The 18,394-nt window shown below is 34.9% G+C and overlaps 3 protein-coding genes across 3 annotated transcripts in view; 1 reads left to right on the top strand and 2 right to left on the bottom strand.

Annotated features, from left to right (window-relative positions):
• Positions 1-936: 936 nt before the first annotated feature.
• Rrp40 (exosome complex component Rrp40) lies at positions 937-1,702 on the bottom strand. The gene has a single exon (XM_068777482.1). The coding sequence runs from the start codon at positions 1,645-1,647 to the stop codon at positions 937-939; it is 711 nt and encodes a 236-aa protein (XP_068633583.1). The 5' UTR covers positions 1,648-1,702.
• A 376-nt stretch (positions 1,703-2,078) lies between these two features.
• Positions 2,079-6,493, top strand: Rtc1 (RNA terminal phosphate cyclase 1). The gene is made up of 6 exons (XM_068777343.1): positions 2,079-2,442; positions 2,869-3,054; positions 4,473-4,642; positions 5,311-5,445; positions 5,904-6,074; positions 6,270-6,493. Exons 1-6 carry the CDS (start codon positions 2,151-2,153, stop codon positions 6,471-6,473), a joined length of 1,158 nt encoding a protein of 385 aa, XP_068633444.1. The 5' UTR covers positions 2,079-2,150; the 3' UTR covers positions 6,474-6,493.
• A 1,704-nt stretch (positions 6,494-8,197) lies between these two features.
• Cht6 (Chitinase 6) overlaps positions 8,198-18,394 on the bottom strand; it is a 166,065-nt gene continuing 155,868 nt past the window's right edge. Inside the window, exons 21-25 of the mRNA XM_068777609.1 lie at positions 13,981-14,178; positions 13,345-13,599; positions 10,341-12,578; positions 9,481-9,891; positions 8,198-8,535 (exon numbers count right to left, since the gene is read on the bottom strand). Of these exons, the coding sequence (XP_068633710.1) occupies positions 8,342-8,535; positions 9,481-9,891; positions 10,341-12,578; positions 13,345-13,599; positions 13,981-14,178 (3,296 nt within the window). The 3' untranslated portion in view covers positions 8,198-8,341. The remainder of the gene's footprint in view (positions 8,536-9,480; positions 9,892-10,340; positions 12,579-13,344; positions 13,600-13,980; positions 14,179-18,394) is intronic.

The raw sequence follows: 18,394 nt of genomic DNA, 5'->3' as shown, positions 1-18,394 counted from the left end.
ACTTTCGCGAAAACAATAAAATAAAAAAAAAAACTTTAAAATTAATTTTCACATTATTGTAAAATCGACTAATGTAGATTACAAAATTGTAAATGGCTCACTTGTTATTTTATTGTTTTCTAAATTATTATTAAATCATAGATTTTTATTCTGGTCAGTCAAAACCTATCAAATTGATAGTTAGTTATTTTTAAATTGAAATGTGGAACGGCCACCGTAATCTGTATATAGTGTGGATGGGGCTTCGCTTCTTCTATTGTATTATATTAATATTTATTAATTATCCTCCCATGCGTGACGGCGGACACCATGTCCCTGTACCTAAACAGTGTCCCCTATTGTGAACACTGCAGAAATGTCTCCACCGATGCAGAGGTTTGTTCAGTCGGTTGTAGTCTTCACATATTGAGATTTCAAGGTGAATAGGTTAGTAATTTGCCAAAATAAATCTCTGATCACTGTTTATATTGTTTTATTCATACCCCAATGTTACTAAAAACTGGAATACATTGCAAGATTTAAACTCAAGAATTTTGGAGAAAGTAGAGACAACTTTTTAGCATTCCATGGATTAGCAACATGGTAGCCATCATATAACAAGTAGGACCAGATACTCTGCTCGAAGCTCATTCAGGAAATTAGTAGAAATATGTGTTCAACAGTTTTAAATCCTTAATAGTTTATAAAGGTCTGTTAATCTATTATATTTCAGGCTCTAAAAGTGATTATAATAAATCAAAATTTAAACAAAGGAATAGTAAATTCCAGTTCAATAAACTTTTTCTATGATATTTGAAGGGTAAAATTGTGAAATGGTTCTTTTATCTCTTCTAAAATTACATTGTAGTTTTTAAGTAGATTTCTTGTAAATAATCTTATATATAAATGAAAACATATTTAAATAAATATGAACTCATTTATTATGATACTCATTTGTTATGATACATGTCCAGCAAGAATTGTAGCTATATTTGAACACATGGCTTTGATTTCTTCATCACTTGAATATTCAGCTCCTAGGATTGCATTCCCTACTGCAATGGTTTCTCTCATAGTATTTGCTTTTATCCATATGCAGCCATTCATGCCTGCCGCAATTTCGAATGGCCACTCATTTTTCAAGGAATCTAATAAAGGACAATTAGGATTCAAAATCTTTCTAACCAAGTTCAACGAACACTTGAATACGAAACCACCGGATAAAATACCCATGCGACCTTTTTTCCCATTTGAATCTACACAGACAAGTTCCGGCTCCATATCTTTGCAGGCTACCAGCATCTTCGCGTACACAACATCACCTATTTGTACATCCGGTCTATTTTTCTTTGTTGCTCCTTCAAAGGATAGATAGGACAATGCCGCAGTCATGCTGCTACCGACGTCCACTCTGAAGATATCACCAGCTTTCTGAACCACCACGCCTATAACATTTTCTCCTCGTGCTGGTATGTAGCGTTTCTGGTAATTGTCCACCCAGTATGTGTTTGGATTCTTTTTCTTTAGTACTCCCGCTTTAGTGATATAAACACGGTCAACTTCTTTATGAAGTCCCGGACCGATTATAACCTTAGACTTTTTACCAACACTGAAAATTTCATCGCAATAATCGCCCGGTAAAACGACTTCTCCAATGCTTACTTTCATTTTAAAAGTTTCTGTATTTATTACTAATAAATCCTACGAAACACGTTGTTATGACTTTTACTATTAACAGTTGACAAAAATGTTAGTTGTTTTTAATAATTGTGACAAAGTTAAAAAACATTCTGCCATGTTACCGTTAATTGTCATGTTCTTTTATGTTCAATATATTACGATTGTTTGGGTGCTATTCCAAATTTTTATAAGTATTCATATTTACTATACGGTGTTATAATAAGTGTTAAATATTTTAAGATTTAATATTTATTCTATTTAATAATTTCAAAACCAATATTTGATTCACTTTTAAATAAAAACTTTTCACAACTAAAAGCAGTTATTAATAAACATTTAACATTTTGTTATTTACTAAATGGTGACGTTGGCTGTAGATTTCAAATTTAATAATAACTGTCAATGTCACACATGCCATTGTCACCTGCACGTGTTTTTGTTTGTGTTACATGTAAACCTATAATTTCTTTTTGACTTAATATTGACCAAAAATGCCGGCGACGATAGAAAAAGATGTCCTTGTATATAAAGGAAGCAATTTGTTTCGACAGAGACTTTTACTGTCTGTTCTTAGCGGGCGAGCGATTAAAATTGAAGATATCCGAAGCTCGCACGATGATCCCGGGCTAAGAGAGTACGAAGTGAACTTGATACGGCTTTTGGACAAAATAACGAATGGTACAAGAGTGGAGCTGAGCGAGACGGGTACCTCGATGTACTTCCAACCCGGAATATTAGTTGGCGGACAAGTCAACCACAACTGTTGCACTCAAAGAGGAATAGGTTAGTGACATTATGAATTAAAATGTTATTAATTGTACCAAACCTATATTTACTTCGTAGCACTTTAGCATGTAATTATTCAAACTATTTCATAAGCTGGTTATCATTAAAAATATAATAGGCACTCAAAACTTTATTATAACTATGTAGACCTATTAAGTGAAAACAAAAGCTCATATTTGGAAGGGGTTTCTAAAGCATATTTAGTATGATCATTTAAAAATTAATTATGTATAAAAAGAGTCAAGTTGGTCAAAGTGAATATCAACATATTGCAAGGTGTTCTGTTCTTAGTATGGGTCATTGTCATGGACTATATACTACTTTATTTTCAGATCATAAGTAATATTTCCTCTTTCTTTTATGATAGACAGGAGAGATATTACATTTATCTAAATGAAAATAACATTAATAGTTTTATTAAAGGTTACTACTTGGAGGTCCTGTTAGCAGTGGGTCCATTCTGCAAGGAGCCATTGAATGCTGTGTTACAAGGTGTGACACATCATGATCTGGATGTCTCTGTTGACAAAATTAAATCTGCGGCACTGCCCATTTTACTGAAGTTCATATTGGTTGATGATGGGTTGGAGCTTAAAGTAGTAAGAAGAGGTAAGTTCAATGATTGCATTCTTCTCTCAATATTTATACACCAATACCTCGCTTTGTATTGTTAAGTTCTGTATTTTTTCAAAATTATGTCGCTGCTTAACTGTTTCCTTACTACAGTCTATTCTGCCAAAGTGACACTACTGAATCAGGCATGTGCACTGCGAAGTGTGCACATTGCACGTCAATAAGCTAATGTTCGAATTTTCTCATTTGTGTTACATGTTTAAAGATTTTACTGGTATATTACTTAAAAATAGAAGTTAGGATAATTCACGGATGCCGGCTAATTCCGACGCTGATAATGAATCAGTACTAATTTACACTGCACTGTTAGAATTTAGAGGTTGCATTGTTAGGGGTTTTTATCTAAAAGATGGTAACACTTTTGTTTCTAATTGCACTATGCTATCAAAACTCAAAATCCCTTTCCAAATAAAAACTCAATTTTAATACTGTTTTATTTTGACTTTGTTTTGCTAATTTGAATGCAGTTTTAATTGTGTAGTGTGTTGTGGTTTTCTTAAAGGGGCTAACAAATTGTTTTTGGTTACAAAAAAAAATATTTTTCATATTTATTTATTGGCAGAGTAATATTATTTTTGTTTTTTAAATGTTTACTTTTTCAATTTTCATTTTAAAAAGTAGTATTTTTGTATCTTTACATGGTTTGCTATTGAAAATCTTAATACACTTTGCGTCATGTTTTTTTGGAGCTTAACCACAATGTGTGTGAGGTATTGATGTATGCACTTTATGCAAATATTATTTATTTAGAACTAGCTCATTAGAAGTATGTCTATTAAATGAATAACAGTAATGTGTTATAAACTATTAAAATTTCTAATGTATATGCTAATTGAAGTTATGTACAACATTTACAATATTCAATTGTAATAAAATAAATAGTTTGTGAGAAACAACAGAATAAAAAATATAAACTAATAGTTATATATGTCAGTGCAACCACTTATATGGATAGTCAATTGACTTTTAATGCAGAGACTTGTTAATTAGTCATATTGAGAGTAAATAACTACATACATTTTTTGCAATCTAAATATTTAAAACTAAATTATAATTACTTAAAATAGCTATAAATAGACAATTAACTTATCAGTATGATTGCTACATGTGGACTGTCAATGCATGTATTAGGGGAACCGAAAAGTAATGTCGCTTTCTTAAGTTAAATTCACACAACTACATTTTTAACGTTTTTATTTCTGATTAACAATATATACACCTTCGTTATCAACAGCCTTTTGCCATATAGTATACAAATTTTCAATGCTGGAGCTGTGAAAATCAATCAGTTTTTATGTAAAATATGTCGACAGAAACGACATTACTTTCCGCTCTCCCTAATATATAAAAAAAATTGTTTTTGTATTTATGAAACACTTTGATGGTTAACTCAGGTGCACCACCACTCGGTGGTGGAGAAGTGGTGTTCCGGTGTCCGGTACGCCGTCACCTGCGTCCATTGCAGTGGACGTCTTGGGGCTTGGTGAAGAGGATACGAGGCGTTGTTTACGCTCTTCGGGTCTCCCCAACAATGGCTAACAGAGTTGTTGAATCTGCTAAAGGGGTAAATATCAAAAGTAATATACTTACTGTAGATGGTTTGTCTAAAGATATTTAATCACCACATCGATTAATAAAAATTGAATTATTACATGAGAAAATAATTAAACCAATTAAAACTGTGATACTGTAATAGAAACGGATAACTGAAGTGTTTGCGGATGTATGAAAGGAATGGAATGATTGAGAAAGGAAGATGGAATTGTAGAATGATAGAAAGAGGAAAAAATAAAGATATTGTGTACTATGGAAGACGAAAATGAAAATAAAAATTCAAGTGAAAAAATTATTAAGAAATACAAAACCCTGTTCCCAATTAAATAGGGGGTGGAAGATGTCCCCAATAGCGGGGGCCATATAAAAAAAAAGATATTTAATTGCATGTAAGAGACTCGAGCAGTGGTAGCCTAGAGGACTGAGATGGGTGATCATAGGTTGCGGATTTGATCCCTGTATACAAGTTTATAGGTAATTTTAACCAACAAGTTTCCAGAGGGTGTCCACCTCACAGTTGGAACAACCTAAGCTGTTGAATTATCTTTTTTTTTAAATGTATTTTATTTTTAAAGTATATCAACAACGTAGACTAACAAATACAAAAACAAAGTGATAAAATGATGAACTGGTTGACATAAATTGTGTTCCATTTTATCAATTGATACATTTGAACAGGTAATGCTGAAGTTTCTACCGGATGTGTACATCAACACGGACCAGTGCCGAGGTCCCAACGCAGGCAAGAGTCCAGGCTTTGGCGTCAGTCTAGTAGCCGAGACCAATGAGAAAACATTCTATTGCGCTGAAGCTGTGAGTTGTTTTCCACTTATATATTTTAACTAACAATTATCTGATGGTTTGTACTGCTGTTATGAGTACTATTGTGTTACCGAAACCGCTGTACCGCGCCTTAGGAATGTATGGAGAGGTGGGGGCCGAAAAAAGAACAGTCGCGATCATTGACGACGGACTTACGAAACGAAACAATACTCCCCGCCCTTCTCCCCTTTCGTCCGTGTGCTTATGTTATCGATTGAATTGTTAGCTGGGCAAGCTTAATACTAAACGACAGTTCAATACGTCGCCTTTGAGGATCCTTTGTCTGTCAATCAGTGGAACTTGTACACAGTTAATGTAAAGGTTAGGCAATCTTTCATTCCGGTGATATAAAGTAAGAATTCCTCAAGAAATTCGTCCGGCTTAGTTACCGTAAAGAAGCCTTTTGTGATTACACTTATAAAGGGATTCTTACAATTTTGTAATTACAGAAATCTTTAGAAGCGGGAAGTGGAGAAACTTCACTACCGGAGGATGTCGGCAAAGAGTGCGCTATGAGGCTCCTGGACGAAGTGTACCGAGCTGGTGCTGTGGACTCCTCGTTCCAGTGGCTTCTGGCGCTCTGGATGGCGCTGGGACAGAAAGATGTCAGCGAGTGTGTTGTGAGTTTTATCTTTATTTATTGCTTCCTGGTGTTTCCATTCCTCTCTGGGTAACCTGCCTTCTTATCAGGTCCATCATCAGCGACCAAAGAACAAGTTGTTAATTATTTAAAATGTAATTAAATGAATTAATCGATGCATCAAAAGACAATTGATCATCCGTACACCTACTTATATTATTTGTAAATATTTCAGGTGGGACCACTATCAGACTACACAATATCCTTCTTGCAACACTTAAAAGAGTTCTTCGGTGTGATGTTCAAACTTGAGGTTTTGAGATCAGATGCAGATGATGAGTGCTCTGATGATGAAGATAACAGTGTACCAAAGTCACAGAAGGTTAAAATGACATGCGTTGGCATAGGATATGTTAATATTAGCAAGAGAACATTGTAATGAAGTGTATATAATTAAAATTTGTATTTTTTATATCAATTAAACTGGTTATGTTATATCTAGATATTGAAGCCTTTGTTCAATAGTAAACATCCTACATAGAAGACAATATGTAAGGTTCACTATACTCTATCTTAACAGAGAATTATTGATTATAAAGGATTTCAAAAGCAGGCAAATCTTCCTTGGGAGATCCCAGGGCTTTTCTAAAGTATGGTAGGGAATGGCTTCTATGGGATTATTTGTTTCTTTTTAAGGCCCTTTTTTGTGGCCACATGTTTAACCCTTATCATGGGTTGACAGTCTATTTATATAATAACATTTTTATTTTATTTTTATATCCATCTTTAGTCCTTCTCAACGTCTTTCATTCTTTCCTCTAATTCCTTCACAATATCTTTCATTCCTTTCCATTCTTTCTTTCCATACATCGCATCACTTCTTTTAACTTCCCTCCAAAGTTCTATAGTTTTACTTTTATTTATTCAGAACTTTTATCATTGAACAATTTATTTATTCTTAATTATTATTTACATCATTCATGTTCTTTCTTATTTATTTATTCCATTTTATTGTTTTTCCTTTTACAGAACTCCAAAAATGTTCTTTTCCTGTGGTATTATACAAAGAATATATTAGAATAGCACATAATCCATTCTTCCTTCAGAGAGCAGACATAACAACTTGTTATGGTGTATTTGACCAATTAAATTGAATTAGAAAGCGGTATTCACATTACCCAGATAATAGCTTTTCAGAAAGTAACAGACACTTTATAAATTTTAAAAATGTGGACTGGCTTTTCACTTGGCCAAAATATTATATATATCTTATAAGCAAAGCTTTTTGTCATTACTCCGGAGGATTTCTCTTTATACTTAAATTATGTTTCCAGAGGAGATTTAAAATAAAACTACAGTATATAACTGAGTATTTTCCATTTAATTTCTAATCACATTATTTCTTACAACTACACAATTTAAAATATTTAAGGCACACTATGGAATAGATATTCTATATTTTTACATGCCTACCTTCAGTACGTGTGTAAACTAAATATCGAAACAACTAGACACAGATAAATGTACAAGTGTATGGGGTTGCCAGTATGCAAGATATAAAAATACAAAAGTGTAAAGAAAATTTTTGTGACATTAGGAAAAAATCCGTTGAATATATTTGAAAGCTTAAAAGCGTTCAAATATAATAACTCGCCTTGAAAGAACTAAATTATTCAAGACAAATTTTATCTTTATAACTTTTGACTTACGTTATAAAAAATAATTATCTTAAACAATTTTGACTTAGGTTTTTATGAACAAGGAAAGTTTTTAATTCTTATAAATATCAATTTTAAATTAAGTACTAAGTTAAACAACTGCTGGTTACAATTTTTGACTTGAAAATCAGTATTAGTTTGCATTTTTGATTATTTAATATCACATTACGTTTACCGAAACTCATGTTAAATGTTTTTTAATTTATAAATTCTAATTCACCCAGGAACTTCTATTAAATTTCAAATTAAAATTCTGTTAAATGTTGCTATCTTTACCAAATCAAATAACTGATATTAAATCAATAGCTGCTTTTATATCAAATACTACAATTTTGATTTATTGAATAAAATTCTAAAGACGATTATTAATGTAATATTTATATATTATAATAGAGTCAACCAATCGTTTTTTTTTTCGAAAATTTATTTGGTAACAGACAATCTGTCTGTCGCAACTGTCAGATTATGACAACTTAATTTTGACAAATTGTCAGATTTTGACATATCAGATATTGATTTAACAATGAAGTATTATTGGAAATTATTTAGATTAACCTGGTAACACTTTAACAATGTGAGGGTAAAATGTTCAGGAGTCCTGCTCGTGGCAGCCGAGTCCTGCCGACCAGTTGCAGATGCCGCCGACCGGATCGAAGGACAGCCCTGATGGGCACACGTACTCCCAGCCCAATAGGGCTCCGCTCTCCATTCGCGCGCACGATATGAACTTCTTGCACGAAGATGGATGCGGGAAGTTGCCAATGTCCAAACATTCTATCGTGCCTGTTAAAGAATAATTTTAAATAGATTTATTAATATTTAAACTTTGCTATACCCTTTTTGGAGTGAATCATAAATATAAAGAGAGGTTCCCTATTCTAATTTACCACATAGCTGATCCATACGTATCGCCATTAAGTGTTAGCGAGCGGCTAAAATATGGAGGTTCAAGTGGCAGCTACACCCTAAATAAACTCGAATAGCATATTTTATACAAGTTAAATTGGCAGGCCCCTGCCTGTTTCACAAACTTAATTATCCCTAAATCCCTTGGGTGTGGAATTTTGTAAAACCTGTTTTAACCGACCTCTGCTCGGAGAAAGGAATATTCCTAAAATTCCAGTCACTTAGTATTATGGTTACAATATATACATAGCTCTTATTATGTATATAGATAATATTTCTTTGAATCTTTTTTAATATTAAGGGCCTTGGTTGTGTAATTGTTAAATTTATATACTATTCATCTGGATTTTCAAGGCCTTCTCACGAAGTCCGGTCTTACGGTGCCCGCGTGCGTCTTCCTTCACCTTGATTATGTCGTCTGCCCAACTAGTGGGCGACCTACCACCACGGCGTCTACCGGTTCGTGGTCATCACTGTAGAAACTTTCGGAATACGTTCGGCCCTAATACTATTGTTAATTTAACTTATTACTATTTTCCCCGTGATCCAAAACACGCAATGAATATTATATAGATATAACATTATACTAACACTAGTGAAAAAAAAACTTTTACTTAAAATCTTTTAACGATCATCATTCAAGATCGTTCATATAAAATTCTTTTATTTTAATCTTAGATTTTAGATTTAGATTATCCTTTTAATAAAAGATTTATTATGGTTAAAAATTCATGAAATTTTTTGAAAAATGACGTGTGTGCCTCCGGGAGAGTATCACAATTAAAACATACATTGTCAATTATAAATTGAATATTTCCTCACCCTTCGCGTGGAGGACGACTTTAGTGCCCTCCTGGTACTTCTGCGCGACTTTCTCCTCGCTGTCGTCGTAATAATCGTAGGCGGCGATGGGTTTAAGTCGGTTCGTTTTTGGTACGTCCACCTTCTTTACTGGTACCCTCTGGATCGGCTGCACCCTCTCCTCTGTCTCCTCAATAAACTGCAGTTCTTGCTCCTTCTTCGGTACCTTCACGACTTTTACTTTCTGGACTTTCCGAACCTTCTCGAATGGTTTCCGAGATACGACCCTTCTTGGTTTTTCTGTTGTCGTCGTGGTTGAGCTCGGTTGAGCTGTTGATGAGATTCTGCGGAAAACCATCTTCTTTCTAGTCGGTCTCCTGGTGGTCGATGTGAGCTGTGTTGATGTTACTGGCGATAGGTACTGATATTCATCTGTAAACAATTATATTTTTAAACCATTTGAATGCGTCATTTATTTTGCTATTCAAGGAAAACACTCTGACGGCTGTACCGGTTTTTAACCAGTATGTCCAACAACGACATACCATAACTAAAGATATTGTTATTTTACGTAAATATTAAATAAAATTGTTCAGCGCAATATTACGGTAGATTTTATTTTTGGTACTTAAAAATTTTGATACCGAAGATTTTTCAAGTCCATGGAGCCTTTCGCTCCGTGAACTCAGCTTCCATGTAAAAGCCTTCGGGCTAACATTAACAACATCAACAGAGAATAAGGAACCAAAGATTTACTTCCCCGTCCTAAATAAAATACTATCCCATCTACTAAAGCAAATTTTAAGAAATAGATCAGACTGAACATAACTTAGTATTTTTGAACAAAGGAAAATTTAATATGAAAGGTAAAGTCTACATACCATCATACGTCTTGGTCACCGGTGAAGCCAGAAGATATTCCCTGGTGAAATACGAAGGGTCCTGACTCTGACTGTACCCAGCAGTAGAGAATCCATAATCATCTACAGGACCCGATACGTACTTCCCAGTTGTACTCGGCTGCTGAATTGAAGTCTGACTATCGTTTGGTGATGTTTCATCATTGCTGTATTTAACAGTAGACGGACTTAAGTCCTGGATAATTTCTGTATGCTGAGCATTCGAAGTGTAATAACGTCCAGATGTTTCTCCAGGAGCTTCCGTGGTCAGTGCACCTGTTTCAGACGATTCCACATATGAGTTAGCAGATGGGTTTCTATTTCGTGTTATTTCAGAGTACTTTCTGTTAGTGTGCGTTTCGAATTGTGGAATTTCAGTGGACTTTTCAACTGCATTTGTGTATCTTTCGTTTGTTTCAGTTGAGGTTGTGACGTCAGCGACTGATTCAGTGTTTCTGAAGCTGTTCGGTCTGAAGCGTCGTGGGTAGTTGGTTGGGGTAACCGTATGGGATAATGTGGTAGTTGTTTCTGTGGTGTACTGTTCGTTGGCACTAGTTTGTGTGGTAGGTCTTCGTCTTCGCGATGGAACTGATCTCTCTGTTGTTGCTGGTGTGGTTGGATTTGTATTTAGTACTGTTTCACTGGTATACTTTTCTGTGTACGTACTGGATGATGGTCTCCTCCTTCGCGAGGTCTCTGTGTATCTTTCATTTGTGACCGCGGAATCTATAGTTGGGTTCGGAGTTTGCGATGCTGTGGTATATCTTTCGCTTTCAATTGTCGTCGTGGATGGCTTCCTTCTTCTCGGTAACGATGTGTATCTCTCACTTGTATCTGTATTAGTAGGAGTTATATTTTGTAGTGTTGCGTAACTTTCGCCTCTGCCTGTATTTCTTGTAGGCTCTCTAGTAATGAGAGGTATTTCTGAGTAAATTTCACTATTCCCTGTGTAACCTTCAGATGTTTGTTTGTTATCCTCTGTTATGTATGGAGTAGGTGGAATTGTTTCTCGTACTGTTTCTGTGTATTTTTCACCGCCAACTGTAAATCTCGTGGGGTTAAGATTCTGTGAAGTACCTGTGTATCTAGTTGAATCTGAGTAGTCAATTGTAGATGGACCTGTCGTTTGGTATACGGTGTAATCGCTGGTATCTTGATATTTCTTTGTCGTACCTGTATCCTGTGATATTATAGAAGGTCCGTTGTTCTCTTCCGAGTTGGTATCCGTGTATCTAATTCTCGAGGGACTCGTTGATCTAGAAATTTCGGAATACTTTTTGCTTGTTCCTATAAAAACGTCAGTTGGTGATACTGTTTCAGAGGTATAAGTATATTGGGTCGGAGTATTAGTAATATAAGGTCTTCTGCCACGAGTTCTACCCGTTACGCTACCAAAATTGTCGCTTGATTCTAAATATTTACTAGTTTCACTAAAACCTTCTGTTGCTCGACTGGACCCCTCGTTTGTTTTCAAATATCTGTTTGTTGGTGTAACTGATTCGGAAATTTGTGAGTATGTTTTTCCTGTTCTAACAAAATCATCTGCTGGTGGTAAAGTCTGTGAGGTAACTGTGTATTGTTCTAGACTAGGAGTAGTGCTAGGTCTTCTGCCACGTGATCTTCCAGTGGGAGTCACTGTTTCACTTGCGCCTGTATACCTGTTCGTTGGAGACAAGTCGTAAGACAGTCCACTGTACTTGTCAACAGTGGTTAAGTATTGTATAGTGGACGGAGGTGATTTCGTGTATTTTTCGCTAGTACCAGTATACCTGTCTTCTGTTGGATTGAAGTTTTCAGGTTCTACATTTTGTTCAGTTGTACTCAAGTATCTGACGGTTGATGGACCCAAATTACGTGATACACCGGAAAGACCTGGGTTAGTTATAGTAGGAGCTGTGAAACCTGACGGTTTTGAAGTAACAAAACCACCTGTTGAAGGTAATACAGTTTCTAAAAGATCACTGGAGAATAGGCTGGTGGAATACTGGAAGTTGTTCTGGGTTGGAGGAACATAACTCGGGGTCGTGGAGTATGATTTAGGGTATGATTCTGACTTGGTGACTTCTTGATTATCCGTGTTAGTATACTTGTTTGTCTGGGTGTTTCTTATAGCCGTTGTTCTTGTGGGTGTGGCGTCGTATTCGTAGTCCTGTACGACTGGTACTGGTGCTTCTAAGAGCTGGTGAGCTGCTAGTGCTACGGCGGTTTCAGCGCTGAAGTCTGGTAATGAAATATACAAATCATAAGGAAATTATTTTAGACTAAAGGTTAACAAGTGGATCACAAATTTTATATCGCTCTCTGACTACGTTTTTGACGTGCTCTTAACAAACAAGTATGATTTGTGGACCGAACGCTCTTCACCGTTTCGTTTCAGCAGGTTAGCACAGATGTCACCAGTCGCATACCATATTAGCATTTATTTTGGGAAACTTGTACGACCTTACTGACTAAACGTACTTTTAAATTAGTGAATAAATAAAATAAGTCATATTAATGCATCCGATGATGAAGCCTTCTTTCTTTCGACATCGAAAAGATAGAAAATCAATACAATGAATATAAGAAAACATCTTAACAGAAACTTGAATTAATTACAATTTTCTATATGTTTATCTCTTTTAAATAATCGACCCCTATTCTGGACCAATAACATCAAAGTCTAATAAAGGTGAATAAAAATAACTTTTCCGTTGTATCGTTGTTTTAGCCCATCGACGCCCTCGATATGTTGGGATATACCATAATCACCGCGGTTGGTAGGCGGGTTGGTGATCGCAGTGTGATACTATGGTATCCAGAAGACGATGCTCCCATTCTCTGGAAACTTGTTTGTAAGCAGTGGCAATCCTATATAGTTAATGCACAAAGTGTGAATTATAAACGATTGCATCGTAGATATCAAACCCGTGACCTTTATCGCAAGTCTCAATCTTCCACCACTGGGCTACCTACTACATCTGACTCGAAAGAAGGCAGTACTTACTTTCTGTGAATTTCCCTTCTGTTGTCGGATCTTCTACGTCGAGTCCTTCTTGATTCTTAAGTTTCAAAACTTCATCCAACTGGTTCTGTTTGAAGTTGGAGCTGTATTTCTTGCTCTGTCTCTTCTTTTCCTCTTCGTTTGTTGCCGAAGGATTCTGATCTTGTTCTTCCTTTAGAGATACCAATGGACGTCTCTGTATTTTTGTATTCTTCTTTGATTCCGATCGCGATGGCACGGCTGTGTCTTCAATAGAGTCTGGAAAAAGGATAAATGGTTAACTTTTACGGTATTGATATTTTTAGATTAAATAAAGAACAAGCTGATATGACGATAATAGTAGGCTTCTTGTTCTTTTCACCCGCTGCAAGATATAGGCCTCCCTCTAAGATTGCCACTATGACCTTATGCCGTTGGTCTACCTAGTGGAATATCCACTATAGAACGTTTCGTTCCCAACAGCAATAGGATGCACCAGATGTACGTTTAATATTTCAGATGTATAGCTATTGCCTATACGTTTTAAATACTAAACGACGTTCTCTATGATTCGGATTTGTAATTAAATCATTGAGGCGTGAGGTTGTGGCAATAAGAGAAGTTCCGGAAATAGAAGTTCGGGATACACATCATTCTTACCATCATCATTGATATCCTGTAGATATTCATCACTCTCTAGTATGTTTACAGTGGGTTGCGATGTGGTGGTGGGTGGTGCTGTGGTGGTTGTAGTGGTCGTAGTCGATGTGGTGAAGGTTGGTCTGCGGCGGTTGGCCACGCGGAACGGCCGGCGAGATATCGATGCCGCTGTTGTCGATGATACTGATGCTGTTGTTGCTATAGAAAATATATACAGGATGATTGTTTATAATTATAAATATTTTAAAGGGTCAAATGTACATTAATGTACGATAAACTCTGTCCGAAAATCATTTGTTTCCGAAATAATACTGCCAAAAGTTATCGGCCTGTTGCAATAGTTCAACTTATAAAGATGATTGGAAATAGGTGTAACAATTTTAAGGCTTTAGTTGACAAATGAGTTATACATACGATTTTAAAACTTTAATATCAATAACCAATAAACTTGTAGATAGTATATTTATTTTGTTTTCGAGATGTTTTTAAACCTATAACCTATCATACTGTATATTTATTAGTCAATTACTGCAGGGTAAAACACATACTCAGTTGGAATAGTCTTTTTCCGGTACAGCCTTCAAGACCTTAGATTCTATTATCTCCTCAATCGTGTCAAAACGTCCCTGCATTGAGTTTGCTGAGTAGCCAGAAGTTGCATGGAGCTGGATCAAGCGAATACGGTGGTTGCGGATCGATATCAGTATATTTTTTTGCAAAAAAATCGCGAAGAACCAATGCAATACGACATCGACCAATCCGATTGTCGTTTTAAACACAAAATGCTCTAAAATGGTTAAAAAGAGTTTTTACTGAGTCAAATTATATTTCGACTAATGACAAACAGACGCTTGACAAATGTTATAGACAGCCCTACCTACCTAGAAAAATTAGCTGCCTTCCTAATACCCGGGGGTTTTAATGACAATTTCACCTTACTTTTTGATCACAGTAATATATTTTGTTGTAATATTATATCTAATAAAAAAATATCCTTTAGATCAGTGTTTTTCGACCATTTTTCCTAACATGCGCCACCTGATAATTCTTACGTCCCCTATGTAATATATATAATTTTTATATTAAAGCGAAAGGGTTATACTAGTGTGGAGTCCATTTTATAATCCAACCCCCCCCCCCCCGTGGGCCAACGTTGGGAAACACAATTTCTATGCAAGTAACACCTGCATCAGAGATTGAGAAAAGAGTTCCATACCTTTGTGGCTGTCACACTAGAATTTACATATATTATAACACAATTCAAGTAAAGACAAGTTTGTTCAAGTACTTCTAGTAAAGTCTAAAGTACAATAAAGCAGGTTGACAAATATCGCCACTAGATGTCACTTATTCGCCGCGTTACTGTGGGAACACTTTACGATATTAAATCAACTTCCCTTTTGGATGACAAGTAGAGTCACCATATTTTTCGTCGGCTTTGTGACATGATTATATGTGATGTAATTAATCGAAACAAAACCGAAAAAACACTCAAATGTTTTATAAAAAAATTGAAAATAGTGCTGTATAAAATAACGTTAAATATAAATAATGAAGGAGCATAAAAAAATAAGATTAATTGGAAAAACATTTTTTTAAATGTGGCGAACGACGGCAGATGCGCAAATAATATGAAAATTGATACTGTGAGTATGAGAGAAAATGTGAAGGACGTAAGAAGGTAGAAAGAGAGGAATTTAGAAGGAAGAGAGAGAGATGGAGAATATAAAAAAGTGAGATAAAAAAATTATTGAAAAAATAAGATAGCGATTGAAGAGCTTAGAATAGGAGACGTAAAATAATAGATGTTAAATCTACTGATGCATTATGTCACTTTGTCAATACAAGAATTCCGTAAAAGCGTTCCATCTGGAACAACAGTGTAACATTTCAGTTATGTTAGACAACCTCTTTTAACTCCTCAACCTTCACTTATATTATCTACAAATATTTCTTTATATCGCAAAACCGTCGTCACGTTCAGACATAAGGCTTTCAGGTATGTTTATAATTTAAAATGTATTTAAGCTAGTAACGTCCCATAGATAACACCGTTTAAATACAGATAGAAAAACAATCCTATAAAATTATAAAACCCGTATTAAAGACATTGAGTACAGTCAAGGTGAACAGTGTTATGGTACACTAGGAAGTAAAGGCTGACTCACAAGGCATTTACATAAAAACTATGTCAGTAATTGTTTACGTGCTATACTTTATTCAAGGTAACCTTTATAAAGCATTGTTAAACTATTACACATTTATATCATAGATAAATAATTGAAATTACTTTAAGCTTAGAACGCAACGATGTAAATACTATTGAAAATTAAAACAATTTATCGAGATTTTTTTTAGGATGATATATATATAAATAATCATTGTAGCAAGAGAGATATAAAATATCAACTATCTTATATAGTTTATTAAAAATAAATATTTCTGATAATCTAATATATAAAATTCTCGTGTCACGGTGTTCGAACTTGAACTCCTCTGAAACGGCTTGACTGATTTTTACCAAATTTAACATGCGTATTCAGTAGCTCTGAGAATTGGCTACTATCTATTTTCTATACCCCTAAGTGATAAAGGTTGTTCACACTTAATTTTTTTTTTTTTAACGAAATTTTTTGTTTTTATTTTTTTATGATACAGCATACAAGAATACACACAACTCTAAATTTTCACCCCTCTACGATCAACCCTTATTTTTTAATTGTAAATTAAAATATCAATTTTTTTTTGCAAAACAACGTTTGCGGGATCAGCTAGTAATAATATACTATTACTTAGGCAGTGGTGGTCCAGTAGTAGCGGACTGAGACTTGCGTTCGTGTGTCGCTGGTTCAATTCCCGAGAAATAATCTTTTATTATTGAAATTTTGTGCATTCATAATATGGTTGCCTCATATAATTCAAATGCATTAATTATATAGGATTGATGCCCACAAACAAGACCATGACCATTCAGACCATGGGCATCAGCGTCCTCTGTGCACCATAATATCACACTGCGATCATTCCTCTGCCATTCGTGGCGATTATGGTATATCGCTGCATAGAAATATTTATTGGAGGCCAAGGCCTTGCATTGGACGTCTTTAGGCTAAAATTACCAAAATCTCCACGCTTGGCAGGCGGGTTGGCAATCGCAGTGTGGTATTATAGTACGTATATATAGTACAGTGACAATCCTATATAATCAAAGCACATAGTGTAAATTTTATAAGATTGTTTTCTGGGAATCAAACTTGTGACCTATAATCGCAAGTGTCAGTTCTCTACCGCTGGGATACATTTTTTTTTAATGGCCCCCACTATTGGGAGCCTCTCGTACCCCCCATCTTGTGTGGGACAGGGACTATTCAACATTATTTAATTTTTTCACATATTTTTTTATTTTCATTATCGTCTTTCATACATCGTATGATCTTTCGTTCTTTTCATTCTTGCCACAATTCTTCTGTCTTTCCCTTTCGCTCTGTAACGCCTTTCATACATCCCTCATTACTCTTTTACATTTTTATTATTTTATTTCTATATAGGATTATTACAATATCACTTGGTTTTACATTATTTTTTTTTTGATTTTGGTTGTTTACATTTTTATTAACTTTTATTTCTATCTATTACTCTCTACTTATTATTTTTCTATAGAGTAGGAGGAACTCTTCGTTGGTTTTTTCTTCTCTTATCAGGAAGGCTATTGATTCCTGCCTGATTTTCACACTGGTATACATTGTAAAGTAAACATTAAGTTTAATCCTTCAAACTTTATTTTAGTGTTGATTACATTTTCTTTATAAATAAAATTGTAAAAGGTGTCGAACAGGGCCATGTTCCTCACCGACTCCTTGAGAAAGGAAAGCGTCATCGTATGTTTACAAACAAGTCGCCGCCTGTATAAGGCTCTCACGACGCATTTAGCGTCGCAATTTATAATTAGCGACTTTCTTCGACGATTTCACAACGTTTTTATTGAGTTTTTTCGATGTTTACGCATGTGTACGCTTAATATATATACACACACACCAATATCTCACTTTGCGTCGTGGTTACGTTAAAAAAAAACAGGGTTAGGTTCCAGGGTTACGAAAATACTACTTTTTAAAACGAAAATTGAACAAAGTAAACATTTAAAAACAAAAGCGTGGTATTGGTATATATATATATATATACCAATACCTATAATTAAAATCTTCCTCGAATCCTTTGTGAAATTATTAAACGCATCCTCAATCCCCGTAGAGGTAGAATTTACTAAAATTCCTTCTGAAATGGCTTGTATATGACGAAGGAAAAATATCTATCAAATTTTAACTCTCTAAACCTGATGGTTCCAGAGCTATTGTGATGAGTCTATTGTATAGGTGATAATATCATAATTGGTGATCATGGTGATTGCTTATAG

The sequence above is a fragment of the Battus philenor genome, unplaced genomic scaffold (assembly GCF_028537555.1).
Source record: "Battus philenor isolate CCGP_79_NKW_IND1 unplaced genomic scaffold, ilBatPhil1.0.hap1 SCAF_13, whole genome shotgun sequence".
Classification (NCBI taxonomy): domain Eukaryota; kingdom Metazoa; phylum Arthropoda; class Insecta; order Lepidoptera; family Papilionidae; genus Battus; species Battus philenor.
The sequence above is the reverse complement of the archived record's forward strand: the minus strand, read 5'-3'. Positions and strand labels throughout refer to the sequence as shown.